The 19546-nt window shown below is 53.9% G+C and overlaps 1 protein-coding gene across 1 annotated transcript in view; it reads left to right on the top strand.

Moving 5' to 3' along the window:
• RASGRF1 (Ras protein specific guanine nucleotide releasing factor 1) overlaps window positions 1-19546 on the top strand; it is a 104917-nt gene that overhangs the window by 53315 nt on the left and 32056 nt on the right. The window contains exons 10-15 of the mRNA XM_081229514.1: window positions 1265-1425; window positions 5361-5424; window positions 7461-7597; window positions 9115-9197; window positions 15554-15802; window positions 18571-18944. Of these exons, the coding sequence (XP_081085640.1) occupies window positions 1265-1425; window positions 5361-5424; window positions 7461-7597; window positions 9115-9197; window positions 15554-15802; window positions 18571-18944 (1068 nt within the window). The remainder of the gene's footprint in view (window positions 1-1264; window positions 1426-5360; window positions 5425-7460; window positions 7598-9114; window positions 9198-15553; window positions 15803-18570; window positions 18945-19546) is intronic.

Below are 19546 nucleotides of genomic sequence, written 5' to 3'. Positions count from 1 at the left end.
CACAGCCCTATTGAGAGGGGCAGGAGAGGCTCTCTGTGGCCCAGGGGACTGACTTCCAACTCGAGGATATCAGAGCTGCGATGCCTTTAAGGTTCAGATTCCATGTCCTATGGGAAACTCAGCTTCTGCTCACGTGCCCTAGAGGTGACTCCACCTCAGGATGGACCTCCCGCCTTCCTTCCATCTAGTTGGGGTTCTCTGACTAGATGAAGCGCCTCCTGCTGGCCTGTGCAGCTGCCTCTGGCCCCTGCTGCCCTTGGCCTGAGGATCCGCAATGTGGAGTTTGTTCTGAGCCCCTGTGTGTGGTCCCTGTGTCCTTCCCACAGGCCCACCCTGGGACCTGCTGAGCCCAGAGCCAGCCTAGCCCGACTCCCAGCTCCCCCTGAGCTGCGCTGTGCCCAAGCTGGAGGTGGCCGGAAGAACGACCTCTCTTGGGGTCAGCAGTGTCCCCAAAGACCAGGAATCTGCTCCATCACCCTGAGCCAAAGCAGTTCTTCCCCTCCTGAGGGGTGGGGCTGGACCTGGAGATCAGACAGGGGAACCCAGCAGGCCCTTTCTCATTTATTCAGTCGTGCTGCCACCACCAAGGACACCTGCCCTACTCATGCCAGGCCAACTGAGGTCTCCAGGGACGCCCAGAGGATAGACTCTGCCCCGCCCTCCAGAACTGCCTATGCAGGGGAGAGAGAGTCAGGATACAGGAAAGGGTTCCGTGCAGTGATGAACGTGGGCAGGAGGCAGATGGTGGCCCAGAGCAGGGCTGGGGAGAGTCAGCGAGGGCTTCCCGAAGAGGCGGCACTGGGCTCTGCAGCAGAGCGTGCTGTGACCAATAAGTCATGTCTGCAGCGGCTGCACGTGGCAGCAGGTGTCCAGTGGATCTTGTTAATCCCTCTGGGCCAGAGCCAGCTCCCCACTTGTTCAACCTCCTGCCACCCCCAGACCCCAGCCCAGCCCTGCATTCTCACCTCATGGGCCATGTCCTTCGGGGTTCCTTTGCTTTCCAAGGCCCTGGCCCTGGCTGGGAGGTCAGAGGTCCTGCATGGAGCTTTTCTCGTCATTCTCCACCCCCCAAACCCCACCACCCGGCCCGGAGGAGGGGCTGGAGGGAGGGTCCAAGGTGCGTGTTTGCTACCAAGAACTAGGATTGCCTTGTCCCACTGCCCTGGCTGCTGGCATCGCAACCCCACCTGCAGCCTCAAAGCCAGGTCAGAGGCGGAGGGTCATTCCGGTAGATGCACTCAGGCTCTCTCTTCTCCATCCGCAGGCTCCCTCATCCAGGTGCCCATGTCTGAAAAGGGCAAGATCACCAGGGGGCGCCTGGGGTCTCTGTCCCTAAAGAAAGAGGGTGAGCGACAGTGCTTCCTGTTTTCTAAGCATCTGATCATCTGTACCAGAGGCTCTGGTGGGAAGCTTCACCTGACCAAGGTAGGGACGGCAGGAGCGAAGTTGCTGGGGCTGGAGGTCAGACACTGCCCTGACCCTAGGGGTCCCGACTGACCCTGACCGCGGGGCCCAGGGTGGACCAGGGTGTCAGAGACGCGTGAGTGTGCATGCACGCGCCCCGGTCTGACTGGCAGCTTGGAATGAGAAGACCACAGATGGATTTTCTACTGGAGAAACTGTGGGAAATGGGAAAGTGAGCGTGAAGACCCCTCAAGGAGCCCCCAGAGTTGGGGGCTGGGGCGGAGGAGCCAGGGGGTCCAGACAAGACCTTCAAAGGTCCGTGTACGTGTATCTGAGGGGCCGGGGAGGATGGTGGCACCTGACTGAGGGCAGAGCAGCAGCCAGAGCCTTTGTCTCATTTCCAACCAAAAAGAGCTCAGAGGGCTTCCCTGGTGATGCAGTGGTTGAGAGTCCACCTGCCGATGCAAGGGACACGGGTTCGTGCCCCGGTCCGGGAAGATCCCACATGCCGCGGAACGGCTGGGCCCGTGAGCCATGGCCGCTGAGCCTGCGTGTCCGGATCCTGTGCTCCGCAACGGGAGAGGCCACAACAGTGAGAGGCCCGCGTACCGCAAAAAAAAAAAAGAGCTCAGACAGCGCCCCCTCTTGACGCCCTCAGGCACTCACTCTGCCAGCACAAGACTCTGCACCCCCAGCAGAATCTCCTGTTCCGCAGCACAGCACACGGCTTATCCCACTGCTGTGAGCTCACGATCTGGTCCCACCTCTGTCTCCTGCATATGTGTGACCCTGGAAACGTCCCACGCCTGTCCACACCTCACTTCCTCATCTGCAAAACGGGGATGACTGTCCTCAGCAGAGACGTGCACAGATGCAGGCAGGTGCCCGTAAATCTGCTCTGGGAAGTATGAAGCCTCTGCTTCTGTAAGCGACAGTCTCCCATGTGCTGTGTCCATCCCCGTGGAAGCTTGCTTCTGGAGATTTTAAATATGAACGCGCTGTGGCCTGGAAAGGGCCAGAAGGTGCCCTTAATTAAGCCAGAGCATCAGGGAAACCATTCTTCCAGACCCTGGATGCCTGGCCCGTAACCTCCTGCAGAGCTAATTGATCAAGCAGTGGCTTCAGGGAATATACTGCTTATGTTAACATGTCAACGCATTAGTTGGTCGGCTGCACAAGGGGAAATTAATTTACAAACACTGAAGACTCCAGTTTCAACCAAATTATGTATCAAGGAAAGCCTTCATTATTTACTAGCTCGGAGTTTCTCCTGGGAAGATCTCTGTCCAGGCTGGGGGGATGGTTCCCCCAACAGGTGGGGTTCAGTAGGGGCAGGTTGAACTGGAGACTTCAAGATGGTTTTTTAGTCTGAAAGCACGTGCTTTTATGTTTGTTAGTTTTATCTTATTTTGGTTTGGGGGGTTGTTTATTTGTTTGTTTGAGTTTTAAAAGTCTCTTAGCATATTGGTAAAGAACATGGAATCTGAGAGCTACTCAAATTCTAGCCCTGCCACTTACCAGTGGGTGACCTCACCAAGCCTCAGTTTACTTACCTGCAAAATAGGAGTGAACGGCTTCCCTGGTGGCGCAGTGCTTAAGAATCCGCCTGCCAATGCAGGGGACATGGGTTCGAGCCCTGGTCCGGGAAGATCCCACATGCCCCGGAGCAACTAAGCCCATGTGCCACAACAACTGAGCCTGCGCTCTAGAGCCCGTGATCCACAAGTCCTGAGTCTGCATGCCACAACTACTGAAGCCCATGTGTCTAGACCCCGTGCTCCACAACACGAGAAGCCACCGCAATGAGAAGCCCGCACACCACAACGAAGAGTAGCCCCCGCTCGCCACAACTAGAGAAAGCTCGCGCACAGCAACGAAGACCCAACATAGCCAAAAGTAAAATAAATAAGATAAATAAATAAATTTATTTTTTTTTAATGGGAGTGAAAATACCTACTTCATGGGAGTGCTGTGAGGCTTTAGTGAGGAAGTAGGTGCAAAACACATGGCCCCATGCCTGGTACATGGTAAGTGCTCAACAGGTAATAGTCGTCACCTTAATTATGTAGTATAAACTTGTAATAATAATAGCAAGCCTTTGCATGATGATTCCTATGAGCCAGGCACTAGCCCAAATACATCATGTATATTTAATTCATAGAACAACCCACTGAGGCAGATAACTGTTACTTTCCCTATTGTATAAGTAAGGGAACTGAGGCTTCTAGAAACAGCCAGCAAGTGGCAGAGCGGGGATTTGAACCCAGGCAGTCTGGCTCCAGAGTCTGTGTTCTGAAACCAAAGCTAAAATTCAAACCGCTTCTTGTTAAAGACTGCCATTGGAAATCGAATGCCTTCAGTACTCCTAAAAGGGACCTGCTACAACTCCCCAAGATCTAAAACTACCAATAGAATTTTTGGGGACTTAAAGTAAGAGAAGGTTAGAGCTAGATGGGCTTTGGAGATTATCCAGCCCAGTGACATCAATGATCAGGTTAAAGCACAGCAAGGCCTGGGGGGCTCCCCCAGGGCCACCAAAGAGCCAAACAAGAAGCAGAATGCAGGATTTGGGGGCCCACTCTTGATACTTTCTCCAGGTCCCCCTCTGCCTTCCAGGTGGCAGCCTGCCCTGCAGACATTTTCACGTATAGATTAGCCACTTGGTCAGGTTTCTGTTATTGTCAGTTATTTATGTTATTTATCTGTTGCTGTCCCCAAATGGAGTGCCTTTTTTTTTTTTGGCTGCACCACATACAGCATGTGGGATCTTAGTTCCCGGACCAGGGATTGAACCCACGCCCCCTACAGTGGAAGTGTGGAGTCTTAACCACTGGACCACCAGGGAAGTCCCCTGGAGTGGCTTAAAACAAACATTTGTTGTCTCAAACAGTTTCTGCACGTTAGGAAGTCAGGACAACTTAGCTGGGTGGACATACGTGGCTCAGGGTTTCTTATGAGGTTACAGTCAAGGTGGCAGCTGGGGCTGCAGTCATCTGAGGCTCGACTGGGGCCGGGATCCTTTTCCAGCGTGGCTCCCACACAGGGCTGTGGGCAGGAGGCCTCGCCCCTCATCTGTAGCCCTCTCCTCATGACATGGCAGCTGGCTTCCCCCAGAACAAGTGGTCCAAGAAACACCAAGAGAGCACGCAGGAGGCTGCAGCCCCCAAAGCTGGACACCATCACTCCTGCTTTCTTTGCTGAATGAGAAGCAAGTCACTAAGTCCAGCTAACACTCAAGAGGAAGGGAAACAGCCTTCACCTTTTGAAGGACGGGGTATCAAAGAATTCGTGGACGTGCTTTACAACCAGCACAGTGGTCGTTACTTTCATTTCTCACTACAGGATCAAGGGATCTCACACCTAAAAGATGCTCAGACACTCAAGGATAAGAGGCGTCCTTCCAGATATTCCTAATAATTAAAAGCCAGCCACTGACCTTGAGCTGGGAACAGGCCCATGAGGCTCTTTCCAGACTCTGCCACTTACCTACCAGGTGACCTTGGGCAAGACGCTTAACTCCCTGATTTCATTTCTTCGTCTGTAAAATCGGAATAACAATAACTGAGACAGGTCTGTAAAATGGTCCTGTTTCCCTATTGATAACATGCAGGGTTTAGCCTAGAATGAGGGAGTTCAAACTTCAGACTTAGGGCTACCAGATGATGCCTCAGAGCCGCTGTAGGGCAAGAAAAGGCCGTGCAAGCCAGGTTCTAGCCCCTCCACCCCCAGCCCTAACTTGGCCCTCCTTTGAGCAATCCTATTTGAGCCACTTCACTGGGCTTCCTATATGGAGATAAAGTTCTTCAACTTGAAAACCAAAACACCCACTTGGCATGTAATGTCCACACACATATGTGGGTGCTCACTTTTCGAGCCGTTCCTCACCGTGATATTCTGGAACTCTGAAACGAGCACATCTCTCGCTTTGATTCAAGGTGGCCCCTGCTCTTTTTCAGAATGGAGTCATATCCCTCATTGACTGCACTTTATTGGAGGAGCCAGAAAGCACGGAGGAAGAAGGTAGGTGTGCAAGTCACGTGCAAGCCTGTGTGGGCTCACACAGATGCACACACACTCACTCTGAAAGGTTGGGCCCGGGCATTGGTTTTTTTTTCTTGGGAGGCAGGAAGGATGCTGGACCCGGAGAGGCTGGTCCTGGGTCTTTAGGGAAGGAGCTTTCTGGCCCTGCAGGTGACAGCCTCCTCCCCCTTCCTGGTTCCTTCCGAGCTCCTTGGGTCCCTGGACTCGGTGCCATTGGGTTTGGGGGTCACACTTCTCAGTGAGCACCCCTTCTTCACGCATCCATGTGCTACATGCACAGTGGCTCACTGGGCCACGAGGAAGAGGCCGGGAGGCGCCGGGCCTATCTCTGTCCTACAGTGGAAACAGGTGGGGTGTGCAGGGACACACGTGCCACCACCAGAGGGAGTGCAGGGGAACGGTCCCCGCAGTGGTGTTGGAGTGACCAGGACGGGAGGCAAGACTAGGGGAGAAGGGAGCATGTGAGTGGGGCCCCAGCAAACCAGAAGGGGCTGGGCGGGGAGCTGGGGGAAGGCGGTGCCCAGGGGCTCGGAAAGCCGCCGTGTAGGGGTGTCCATGAGATCTCTCTCCCCGGGGAATCAGAATTGGGGGATGGGCTTATTATTTTAGGTGAAGGGGTGGGGTCACTACTGTCTCTTGATTGGACCAAAGTTGGTCCTCGTCTCCCTCCTTCACTGGCCCCCCAGCAAGGCTCTGGAGGCCCTCCCCTGGGGGTGCACCAGCTGGACTCTCCATCTTTACCCTTCCCCAGGTTGGGGCTCCTCGAAGCAGGGCTGTGTCTGAAGGACCCCAGATCCCAGTCCCGGCATGGCTTGGGCTCGGGCTCAGGGTTTGCTGGGGGCTGGGAGCGTAGTCCCCCCCACCCCACACACACACACACGTGCCCTGGTCAGCCACAGCGGGAGCTGGGCTCTGCACCCTTCGTGACCCCCCCACCGAGGGCGGAGCCAAGCGCCCCCCACCACCACCAAGGCAAAAATACATGTGCAGCAATTTACCCGGAGCTCTTACCAGCATGATCTTCTTCAGTCTTGGCCACAGCTGGTCCCAACTCCAGTGGAACTGTCAGTCCCCAAAGCCCTTTTCCCTCCAGGGCCAGGAAAGGGAGAGGCGTGGCCCCATGCATCCCCCACTCAACACACAGACACCCCACTTACGGGGAGCCAGCGTCATCCCATCCTCGAGTCACAACACGGAGCGGGCTCTCCAGTGCCCTCACATTCTCACGTGTCAACACTGGAAGGGTCGGGGACCTCAGAGCCGTCACGCCCCACGCCGCTTGTACAGGAGGACGTCTGAAGCCCAGAGCGGGGAGGGTATCACCCCAAGGTCACACAGCCAACAAGCAGAGACCAGAGCTGTAGCAGACCTTCCACAACATTCTACCCCATTCAGGGGACCCCTGATGAATGTGGCCGTGTTGCAAGGAATCTCTGAACCGTGATCTTAGTCTTTCCAAATAAAGAGTTCAAGGAACCCTTCGGGTTAAGAGCAGTAATAAAAATACCTAGAATTTACTTTGGCTTTGGGGAGCTCTCAACTGAGCTAAATGTCCAGCTGGGTCCATAAAAGCTCAAGATCTAAAGTTCTCCTCCTGGCCCCTGTATCACCTTGGCGTAGCTGGAGGGCCCAGCTGTGAGGCCAGTTCTAGACCTTGCTTAGCCGCTGCCCGGCTGGGGGTCTTATGAAAGTCCTCCCCGGAGACCTCAGCTCCCCATTGGCCTAACGAGGGTAGAGCTGACTGGTGATTCCGAAAGGCCCTTCTGACACGGAATTGGAGCTGTCCCTGTGCGTTTTTAAGCTACTCTGCACTCTAGGTCTTAGTTTCTCCATCTTTGAAGTGGGGATTCCTCACCTTAAGAAAAAAAAAAAAGATGTTCTGAAACTAGCAAGTGGCCTGGTGCCCTACTGATGCCGTGCCTTCACCAGTGGGGTGAGGCAGGTATTGTGCAGTCGTTTTCCAACTCAGAAAGGCCCACACTCATTCGGCTAACTCCGTGTTTTGTCCCTGGAAGCCAAAGGATCCAGCCAAGACACAGACCACTTGGATTTTAAGATCGGGGTGGAGCCAAAGGATTCCCCACCCTTCACAGTCATCCTTGTGGCCTCATCCAGACAGGAGAAGGCGGCGTGGACCAGTGACATCAGCCAGGTGAGCGGCATCGCTTGTCCTTGAAAGCAAGTGGTCCTTTCATGCCTAAGCTGGTGGGGGGCGGGAGGCAGCTACAGGGTTCTAATGGAAAAGGCGTGAGTATCTCTACCAGCCAAGGCTGAGCCCAGCTAGCTGTCCAGCTCGCAGAGTCCCCTGGGCCACCCGTAGAGTGTGGTCTAGGAACCCCTTGCATCTGGATCATCCCTAGGACAGTTTTTAAAACTCCAGATTCCTGGGCTCCCCTCTGGTCCCCTGCAGATTTACTACATCCAAGTCTCTGGCACGAGGCCTGGGAAACTACGTTTTGGCACACGCCCCAGGCCATTGGTACCACAGAAAAGTCTGGGCACCGTGACCCAAGGGTGCTGGATGTAGCAGAGCCAGGAGAGAAAGCAAAGGGCCCACAAAGCCCGGAGTCCGCTCTGCAGGAGGGAAGGTTTCCCTGCACCAGGGTTAGGGTTGTCACCCCGCTGGGAGAGTCACAGGAAGCACAGACCTCCCAGGGACCAGAGAGCAGACCCAGAGGGCTGCGGTCACTTGCAGGACCAGGGCAGAGGTCTGAGTCTGGAAAGAGCCTGTCGGCAGCACCGGGCTGCTGGCCCAGGACAGGCCTCTCCTTGGGCCCAGCAAGGGCCTGCCATGGGTCAGCCCAGCCCCGTCCCAGGAGCACAGGAACCTCTCCGGACCGCCTGCTCTCTGCACAGTGGAGGAGAGTATTAGCAGAGCAGCTGATGGTGGGAGGAAGGGGACAGCGAGGCTGGAGATGTCCCCCTTTCGGGGGAGGGGGCCTGGGAGCTGTGTTTATGGAGAACTGAGGGGCAGATCCTTTACTGTATTTCAGGGCAGTCCCCCCCACTCACTCCCTGCCCGTCATTTTTAGGCCTCACACCTGGGCTTCCCTGCCTGCCCATCTCACAGCCCCACAGTGTGGCAGGGTGAGGTGACTAGTAGCAGACGTCTGCTCTTTCTCAGTCTTGCCCTCCCAGCTTCAAACAACCAGCGTGCCCCGGAGAAAACCAAAAAACTGGAAAGTCCTCGGGAAGCCATCAAAGACTCAGGGCTGCTCGCCTGGAGAGCACCCTGTGATGAGCAGAGGACATGGGGGCAGGACGGCACCCGCTGAGCCGGCCTCCCAGGACAGAGGCCCCAGGTCACTGTGGATCTGATCTTGTCCTTGGTGCTGGACTCAGAGGTCAGCCACAGAGTGGCCAGGGTCGGCCACTTCCATTTTTGCAAACACCCCGAGGAAGTAGGAATCATTATCCCCATTTTGTAGGTAGGGAAACTAAGGCCCAGGGAAGTCAAGTAAATCCCCAAAAGGTCACCGAGCTGGGGACTTGACTTCCCATCAGAACCCAAGGGATGCTGTGCATTGACCCTGCCCTTGCCTGGACGATGCCCTTTGACCCTGTGTCAGGCCGGGACCTGCGAAGCCTCACTCGGCAGAGCCCCTGCTGGGCCTGGGTCTCGGAACGCAGACGGAGGCTCTGACCCGGGGGTCCTCTCTCTGATTGCAGTGTGTGGATAACATCCGGTGCAATGGGCTTATGATGAACGCATTTGAGGAGAATTCCAAGGTCACTGTGCCACAGATGATCAAGTAAGTGCCCTGAGCCCCCTCTTGTCCGGGCTGAGCTCCAGAGACCGAGGGCCACACAGTGACCACAAGGGGCTCAGAAGATGCTGGGTTTCGTCTTTGGGGTGTGTTAGGTGTTTGATTCCAGTTAACTTCGATTTGGTTGATGGCTTTGGCTTAGTTTTTGTAGTTGTTTGTCTTGAAAATGTGGATTTTCGTATTAGGCTGTTTAAAATAAAACATCAGGAATGACATTTCATGCACTCTATTTTTTTTAATAACTATTTTTCTTTTGTTTGGGCAATGCCAGGGAGGAAGGGCGAGGGGGCTGGCGTCCTGCTGAGCTCAGCTCTCTGAGCGCCGCTGGGCAGTGCAGCCTCGTGGCCTGCACCAGCCCTGCTTCTCCTCCAGCATCTGCTCGCCTGACCCCCTCACGGTGCCCCCCAGGTGGCCCGCTGGCTCCCTGGCCTCCATCTGAACCGCTGAATTCCCAGCTGCTCTGCCCACCTGGCATACGCCAGGTCCCAGCTAACCGACCCCAGGCGTGTTGTCCTGCCCAAAGCAAACCTTGGGGACCCACTGCCTCTTTGCTACTTGAAGTGCGCACTCGAGGGAACTGCAGGCCATTATGTAGTGAGGGTGTGAAAGGTCCCACCCACCCCGTTTCGACAGCCAGCCTGATGAAGCGAGCACGCCAGCAGCTAGGAGCTAACCCAGGCAGTGTCGTGTATGCCAGAGCTTTCAAGCATCCGGCTGAGTTTATGAGGAGGAGCCCCACCCCACCCCATGGCTACATTGTTTAACAGCCAAAGGTGCTGGAGCCCAGAAGGAAGGTCTGGACTTGAAGGCACGAGCCCTGGCCCACAGCTTCTGCTCTGTGTATGACTACGGACAAGTCACTTAACATGTCTGAGCTTGGGTCTCTCACCTGTTAGTGGGAGATGATAACACCCACCTGCCTACCTCCTGGATTTGTTTCAACGATGAATTTTTAAAAACACATGTAGAATGATGGTTAAATGTATAGTGGGTACCTACTTATCTTCTGCAAAGAGTGCTTATTGAGGCAGTAAAAGTGAGCAGATGAAACCAAAATAAACTCACCCGTGAAAGAAAAAATAGCAGCATTTTAAACTATGATGGTGATAAAGGGAATGGAATATCCAGATCAAAGTGACAACTCCAAGGACTTGTCGGCTCCCAGACTTAAACGTGGCCTCGTTGGCAGGAGTAGCCCATGGGCAACGCCCCCCTGCGAGGGCGCCAGGGAGCAGAGATGAGCAGATGTGGCCTCCGTCCTCAGGGAGTTCACCATTTAGTGAGAGAAAGACACATAGAAATCGTAAAACACTAGCGGGTGCTACAAAATAGAATTTGTATGATGCTACGAACGAGGGTTCAGAGAATGAGTGACTCGTTCACCTGGCACAGCGAGGGAAGACTTTCCCAAGAAGAGGACATCAGAACTGACCTCAAAGGATAAGTTAGGGTTTGCTAAATGGTGGAGGGGGAAGGGCATCCTGGGAAGGGGGAACAGCATGTGCAAAGACGCAGAGGCAGGGAAGCACATGGTGTGTTTGGGGAATGATAAAACGTTCCATGGGGCTGCAGGGTTGGGAGAGTGGTATGTCCTATGGGAAATAACCTTGATGCAATTGTGGCCTCCAAGTTCACTACCAGATAAACCATCCCAGAGGTCTTGGAACAGAAAGGCTCGCAGACCCAATTAAGATGCTTAACCACACAGTCTAGTGAATCAATTTTAAACACTTAGTGAGAAACCAGGGGAAAGAGAAGGCATAGTAGGTTGGTGCCTGTTACACGTAGTTGCATGAGCTAGTTACACCATGGTCATTGTCCAGCCTCTCTCCCTGCCCCATCTACCTTCCTTGCTGCTGGAGCAGCTACAAGGACCAGAGTTGAAGCTTAATCAGTGGATCCAAGGGCACACGCTTGCTCTGTCTGAGAAGTCGGGGCAAGTATGTCTGGCTACAGTGGCAGCTCACCAGTTAGACTGAAGAACAGCTACAGGTTTATCTATAGTTCTGGGACAGAGGGTAGAGGGTCAGAATGGATGTCGCCAGTGGGTGGCCGACTTAAGACATGAATATTGAGTGTACGCTATGCCTCATGAATATTAAGTGTAGCTTGAATATTTGGTGCCTTGTGAATACTGAGTGCATGCTTGGTCCTTCCACCCCTCCTATTTACATTTGGCACATGAATGCTTTACTTAGTGTATATATATGCCTACCATGGCTCACAAGCTGTTTGCTCCTTCGTCTGTCCTCCTTTTTTGTTTCTCTTATTTTTTATAGCACAACTGTATTTTCTTAAACAATACAGCGGGCTGAAGAGGTGGGCAGGAGTCAGATAATAGTAACGTGACAGGTGAGGAGTTGGGTTTTCTTCTGTAGGTGTTAGCGTTGCACCCAAGGCGGTGACGGGCGCCCCCTGGTGGCCAGGGATAGAGTGGCAACAGAGAGCCTGGCCGGAAAAAAGCATCAGTGGTATAGCTGGAGGGTCCGTGGCTCCCAACACACTGCATCCCGGCCCTCTGGTGGGTAGATGCTAGTGGCAGGGTTTGAGAGGAAGGTTCCAGAGAATGAAGATCATCAACCGCCAGCAGCCCAAAGATCCAAGAGGTCTCATTCCATCTGCCCTGGTCCTGAGGCTCTGCCCCAACATGTGACCTCGAGGACAGGTAGACCCAAGGCGGGGTGCACCCCCTGCAGAAGGAGGAAAAGGGAAGCCCTTTCCCATCAAGCCCAGGCCTCTCGATGCCTGGGAGACAGGAATGCCACTTGGAGTTTCGTCAAGAAGTATTAGGGGGCTTCCCTGGAGGTCCAGTGGTTAAGACTTCGCCTTCCAGTGCAGCGGATATGGGTTCGATCCCTGGTCAGGGAGCTAAGATTCCACACGCCTCGCAGCCAAAAAACCAAACCGTAAAACAGAAGCAATATTGTAACAACTTTAATAAAGACTTTAAAAATGGCCCACGTCAAAAAAAAAATCTCAAAAAAAAAAAAAAGTATTGGGAGAGCAAAGAGAGAGCCAGGGCTGAATTTACAGTCAAACGATGCTTGTGTTGTGAGGGACCGAAAACCCCTTCTAGCGGAGCTGGCAAATATCTTAACACATGAGCCAGCCATTTGGATCAGAATCCAGAATCCGTGGCAGACATTACTAATGGATCACAGCAGTCTTTAAGGCTGAGCCTGTAATGGTCAACACAGCCCCAGGCAGTTACTCCCAGTCTGGCAGAACTGGTATCCAGGATGAAAGCTGTTTTTATCACTGCTTTAGTGTGCCTTCCCATTTTACAGATAGGGCAACTGAAGTCCAGAATAGGTTTACGTAACATTGGAGTTGCCAGAGGCACCATCACCAACAATGATTGTGAGGTTTGCGAAAGAGAAGAAGGGTGCAAGGGAGGTTGATAGAAAAGGGAGGGCTTGGGACTTCCCTGGTGGTCCAGTGGTTAAGATTCCCCACTCCCAATGCAGGGGGCTCGGGTTCAATCCTTGGTCAGGAAACTAAGATCCCGCATGCCGCATGGTACTGAGAAAAACAACAAAAAACCAAAAACAAATAAATAAATAAATAAAATAAAAATAAATCTTTTTAAAAATTCCATTAACCCTTGGGAAAAAAAAAGGGAGGGCTTTTCTCACTTTCTCTACCCCCCTCCAGTGGCAGAAGGAGCCCAAAAAGAAGGTGCTAGAAGCAAACCCTTGCCAGAGGGGTTCAATAATCACCACTGAGGATGTCAGGTCTAGGCTGGACGCTTCGGGATCCACGGTGTGTGAGGAGTTGCACTGTCCTTCTAGAAGGTGCAGTCCCATGGTGGGGACCTGACTTGAGTTAAGGGAGTCCTTTCACCCAAGGGCCGAGGGCAGTTCTCCAGGGATGGTGCCACTGAGTCCTTCCCATCTGCAGGTACTTTCTCTTGCCCACTGTCGTTCAGTTTTGCTTCTCTGCAACTTTTCTTCTTCCTTTAGAGGTTTATAGTCAACTGGCTGGATCCCTGTCTGTCTATTCCATGCCGATTACATTTTCTCTCCTCACTTGAACCTCTCCACCTTCTCTGCATTCTGGGAAAATTTCTCAAGTTCGCTTCTTGTGTCACTCATTTGATTTTCTGAGTCTCTCATCTGCTGTTATTTGCATTCATGTCCTCTGAACACTCTTGTCTTTCGTTTCCAAGAAATCTTTCCGATCTCAGATGATTTCCTCTTCCTGGTTGGTTCTTATGGTTCGGTCAATGCAATATATATTCTCCTGAATCTTGGTGAAAAATAAAACAGGTGTTTTCTAAAATGTCCTGTGTCTTGCAGCAAAGCTGCCTTAGAAGGAATCATTCCTGTTTCTTCAGGATTGTCTCTTTTCAAACTGAAAGAAGAGAGACCTGTGGATGTTTAGACCCAGCTCAGGTCCTCAGTCCACTATGGTCTGGTTGACCACCAGACGCCTGTCCTCACATGTTGGCAGCCTGAGAGGAATGGGACTTGCTGCCACCAGATCCAATTTGGAAGGTCCCAGAAAAGGACTTGGACTGCTCTGGCTTGGATTATACCCTCACCCTATGCAAAAATCACTTTGGCCAGGGATGAAGGACTTTGATAGATCTAATCCAGGATGACTGCTCAGCCCTGAGGGTTTCCCTTTTAGTCCAGCTGATGTAACGTAGGCTATGTTAATTGACCCTAATACTTTAAGAAGCAACCGAGGTGAGGTCAAGGAGGAGATAACCTCCCCCTACAAAGACTGAGAAGGTTGAATAAGCTGCTAAGAATTCTGCCCCGCCTTGGCACAGGGGCCGGAGGTTTATAATGAATGACCGTCGCAGCTTCACCCTTTGTAGCTCTTCATAACTAAGGGAGGAGAGATGTCAGCAGGTTGCTGGCAGCAGGAGCAGCTAGTAACAAAAATGTGTAGGACTTTTAGACTTAGAAAAAAAATTAGACCCTTGGGGATTGAATTAAGCTGTTTGTCATATCTGCTGACACTTGCTCATGTAGTTTTTAATTTTGGATTGTGAGCTCATTTTCAGTGGGGGCTTTATCTTTGAATGTCTTGTAGAGCCTGGTTGACAGATGCCCTTCCAGAAAGGTCTTGCATTTGTTTCCACCAGTTGCCCCAAGAGGTAGTAGGTATTTGTCTTCCAAAACCACTGGAAGGGCAAATAATACACTCTCAAGGGAGCTTGATACTCTCCCCATGCTGCCCCCTCACAGCCTGGGCTAAAACAGAAAACTTACAATCTTCCTTTCCTGGTGGGTAGATATTTCTAGGCCACCTTTCACTGAGCCTATAACCCTTCAAGGGTCCCAGCTTTACATGGGGGTCTCACTCCAACTCCCTCCGCCCGCAGGCCCAGGCCTGGTCTACTTCTCTGTTGAAACCAAGGCACTTGGTTTCCAAGAGCAACAGATGCCCTAAAGGCAGCTAAAGCATCAACTCGTTTCCAAATTTCGCTTCATTTTTGGCCCCTGGAAATTTCCCGTATATTTTTTGCCCCTAGTTGTTTTTTTTTTTATTGAGATATAATTCATATAACATAAAACTCACCATTTGAAAGTGTACAATTCAGTGGATTTTAGCATATTCACTGTGTTGTGCAACCATCACCACTGTCTAATTCCAGAATATTTCCATCACCCCAAAAAGAAACCCCATGCATATTAGCAGTCACTTCCAATTCCCCCCTATTTCTACCCCCTGGCAGCCACCACTCTACTTTCTGTGTCTGTAGATTTGGCTCTTGTGGATATTTCATATAAATGAAATCCTACAATGTGTGGACTTTTGTGACTATGTTCTTTCACCTAGCATGTTTTCAGGAGTCATCCATGTTGTAGCATATATCAGTATTTCATTCCTTTTTATGGCTGAATAGTATTCCATTGTATGGATAGATCACATTCTGTTTATCCTTTCATCAGTTCATAGATATTTGGGTTGTTTCCACTTTTGGGCAATTATGAATAACGCTGCTCTGAATATATGTGTCCATGCTTTTGTGTGAACGGATTTTCTTCATAACTTGTGTACGTGACAGCGCATTATTTTTAAGTTTGTTATATTTCATCCAGCATTTCTAAGAGTTTTATAATGTCAGGTCTTCAGGTATTACTGGGAAAAAGAAGTTGCAGCGCATTTTTCCTCAATGTCAGTCTTCCAAAGCTTTCCTTGCTCAAGTCACAAGCCACCCTGTCCTTCATCAGTCCCTCCATCCTTGGCTGTTGGTGCGCTGGGGAGACAGTGATGGGTGTGCCGTGGTCCAGCCCTCGGGGAGCTCGCAGCCCAGTCGGGGAGACAGCCACGGACTCAGACACCTTCAGACCCAAGTGCTTTCTCGGTCCCTCCTCCCTCCTCAGGTCCGATGCCTCCTTATATTGTGATGACGTGGACATTCGCTTCAGCAAAACCATGAACTCCTGCAAAGTGCTGCAGATCCGGTATGCCAGCGTGGAGCGGCTGTTGGAGAGGCTGACGGACCTGCGCTTCCTGAGCATCGACTTCCTCAACACCTTCCTGCACTCCTATCGCGTCTTCACCACCGCCGTCGTGGTCCTGGACAAGCTCATCACCATCTACAGGAAGCCCATCAGCGCCATCCCCGCCAGGTGGGCAGGCCTCCTCCTCCCGGGCCGACCCGCAGAGCTTCTGGGCCCAGGAGGGAGACCGAGCTCGGCAGCGGGCTGGAACCTGAGTTGGGGGGATGAGGGGCCCCCCTGCCCCGGGAACCAAGCCCGCCCTTTGCAAAGAGGTGGGGGAGGGCTGACCTGCCTGACACTCCTGCTCAGCCCCAGCTTTCTCCATCTCCCACCCTGGGCTTCTGGGGTGGGGTAGAGTTTTGGGGGGGTTGCCTCCTCCACAGGACAGGGTTTCCCCACCTTCCCCATTTAAGAAAGGAAAACAAAGAGGAGGGGCGGAGTCAAGGGAAGAAGGGAGGGAGAGAAAGAGGCAGAGGGAGAATCTTATCCCCTCTCTGCTTTGACCACGTCCTGCTCTGAAGAAGAGAGAGAGAGTGTCCCTGTTTGCACACTTGGGGTGGTTTTCCACCTATGGAGGGCTGGCCACCTTAGCCTTGGCTTCAAGGCCATCTTTTCCATCTGCGTTGTCACAGCTCAGCCCTGTGGGGGGCCAACTGGGACCAGAAAGGTCAGGAGGCTTGCCCCAGGGCTCCTGGAAGTCTGTGACAAAATGGGAACTTGAACCCAGGGCCCTGGTCTCGTTGAGCCCACATGGCCACCCCTGTCTGAGTCTGGGTACAGGCAGGGTGGAGGTGCCCCCCTTACATTCCTTTCCCACCTGTCCTCCTCACGTCCCTGCTTTAACCAGCCTTCAGCTGCCCACCCCCAGCCCGGCCAAGCTTTGAGGGGCCTGGTGGGGTCACTGTGAACCCAGGGTCCCTGCCAGGTTAGAATTCTAAGGGCAGGCACATCCCACACGGCAGGGTCAGGCGCTAGACTGGCCGAGACCCGGGGCCAGCCCAAAGAGCCAGCCTCAGAACTTCAACATTTACCAGTCCAACTGCTGGGGACCCAGCTTAGTGAACAAAGACCTTTACCCCCATCTCGCCAGATGATTACCCAGCCAAGGGTGGTACCGACGAGGCACCAGGGGGGCAGGTCAAACCCAGCAAGACCCTACCCACAGCCCAGTTTGAGATGGCTGAGGAAGGTGGCTATCAATCCTCACCCAGCAGAGGGGAAAGTGAGGCACAGAGGAATGAAGGACCTGCCTGAGGCTACCCAGCAGTAGGTCAAGTTCAGGGACCCTGATCAACCTCAGGGCTCCAGGAGGGGCCTGCCAGGAAAGGAGGAAGGCCCACTGGTGCTTTCCTTTTCTGCCGGAACCTCCGCCTTGGACACGCTGAGTCCTCTCCCAACCCCCCACCCCCCACCCCAGGTGAGACTGGGGCTGGGGCCTCGGCTCTAGCGCTGCCTGGAGCAGAGGTCCTGAGCCACACCAACTCCCACGGCCGCCTGGGGGCCGGGCTGGTCCCAAATGGGAGCCCAGGATACAAGGTGGGGGCAGGGAGGCCTGCAGACTCTAACCATCCCCCTGCCCCGCCCCACGCCTCTGCTGCCAGCACAGGCCAGCTGCCCAGAGTACACCTGCGTCCCCTCCCCCAGCCCCTCCCTGTCCCCATCCCCCCCAGTGCTGCAGTTCACCTGCTAAACCTCAGCAGCCGGCTTCCCAGGGCTCTGAGAGAGCAGGAAAAACTGCCCCATCCAGGATGGAGTCACGCCTGAAAAGCAATCGAGGTCATTCCTGAGGGATCCAGCAGGTCACCCCCGCAGGCAGAGCCTGTAGTGGGAAGAGGCAGGTTCAGATCCCTGCCCTCAGCCCTACCGCCTTGACCAAATTCCTTCACCTCTCTGAGCCTGTTTCCTGTCTGTGAAATGGGAATACGAGCACCTTCCCCCAGGGGCAACCGTGAGGATTAAGAGATGAGGTCTGTCCCATGCTGAATACATTTGGTGCACGCGAGCTGCTGTTTGTGTTATCACGTATGTATCACCTGTTCCCAACCTGGCCCTGAGCTATGGGCCCTGCCTGCAGATGGTAGGAGCATGGCCAGGGCTTCGGGGAGCCTCCTGCCCCCCAAGTTTACACCTGAGGCTGATCAAGCGCCCAGGTTGCATGGAAAGGGCACTGGGTTTAGAGTCAGGAGGCATCAAATGAGTCATTTCCCATCTCTGAGTCTCAGCTTCATCCATAAGCTCTCTGGAACTGGGTGAGGAGGACATCAGAGGTGTTGGTGACACCGAGCCCGTGCAGGGGACAGAGAGAGGTTTCTCAGAAGCCTGCAGGTCAGGAAGACCCACAGCATCACAGGTCAGCCGCTGTCACCACAGGGATACAAAGATGGAGCATCGGGCTTCCCTGGTGGCGCAGTGGTTGAGAGTCCGCCTGCCGATGCAGGGGACACGGGTTCGTGACCCGGTCTGGGAAGATCCCACATGCCGCGGAGCAGCTGGGCCCGTGAGCCATGGCTGCTGGCCCTGCACGTCCGGAGCCTGTGCTCCGCAATGGGAGAGGCCACGGCAGTGAGAGGCCCGCGTACCGCAAAAAAAAAGAAAAAAATCAGGGAGCATCAGGCAGACCTACCGCGCCACCAAAGTCCCTGTCCCCCTCCCGGAACAGGACACTTGGGCCTATAGACACCTGGGCACAGACCATTTAACTACCCGGCCCCTTTGGCGTGGCCTTCTCTCAAACCTGCCCACTCAGAGGACCAGCCCGGCAGTCAGGGAGCATGAGGATGAGGGAGCCGTTGGTGCACCACTGAGCCTCCCAGGAGACGGGGGACCCCCAGGCCTGGGCCGGCAGCCAGGCCTACACTGACCATTTGTTTTCATCCCCTCCCTGGCCCTCCCCACAGGTCATTGGAGCTCTTGTTCGCCAGTGGCCAGAACAACAAGCTCCTGTACGGTGACCCCCCCAAGTCGCCACGCGCCACCCGCAAGTTCTCCTCACCCCCACCCCTGTCCATCACCAAGACGTCATCCCCGAGCCGCCGGCGGAAGCTCTCCCTAAACATCCCCATCATCACGGGCGGCAAGGCCCTGGACCTGGCCGCCCTCAGCTGCAACTCCAACGGCTACACCAGCATGTACTCGGCCATGTCGCCCTTCAGCAAGGCCACGCTGGACACCAGCAAGCTCTACGTGGCCAGCAGCTTCGCCAGCAAGATTCCAGATGAGGGCGATATGAACGCTGAGAAGCTCGAAGAATCCTCAGCTCCCAGCAAGCAGAGTGAGTGGATGCGAGGGCCAAGCTGCCCCCTTGCTCACGGGCCCAATGAGGCTGGCCCAGCCCCACCGGGAGGCTGAGGGGTCCTGGCCAGATGGTGGTGGCAGTGCAGAGACTGGGCGGGGGACAGGCAGGCAGAGATGCCCAGGAAGTGGGATGAGTGTCCCTCCCGCTGCCCTGATGACAATTTCCTCTTGCATCCTTGTATCTGTCCATCTCTGCAGTGGACATGTCCTGGGCCAGGCCCCAGTCAGGGCCTAGGAGAGAAGAGGGCATCAGATGGGGCTCCTGCAGCCCAGGATTCACAGTGTGGCTGAGGAGCAGGACCAGACATGGAAACATGGGTGCCTGATGCATGTGGTGTTAGAGGGATGCTCGAGGGACCCCAAGCATGGAGTGGGGATGCCATCGGGAGAGTCTGAGAAGGCTTCCTGGAGGACCTATTAGATCTAGATTTGTCACCAGGAGGAAGGGAGAACATTCTAGACAAAGGGAATGGAGTGGGCAAGACTGAGAAGCAAGGAAAAGCATTGTGTGTTTAGGCAACACCGTGAAACCCAGCACACCTGGAACACTGGGTGTGGGGCAGTGGCCGGAGGTGATGC

The sequence above is a fragment of the Mesoplodon bidens genome, assembly GCF_964165515.1.
Source record: "Mesoplodon bidens genome assembly, chromosome: 3".
NCBI lineage: Eukaryota > Metazoa > Chordata > Mammalia > Artiodactyla > Ziphiidae > Mesoplodon > Mesoplodon bidens.
The sequence above is the reverse complement of the archived record's forward strand: the minus strand, read 5'-3'. Positions and strand labels throughout refer to the sequence as shown.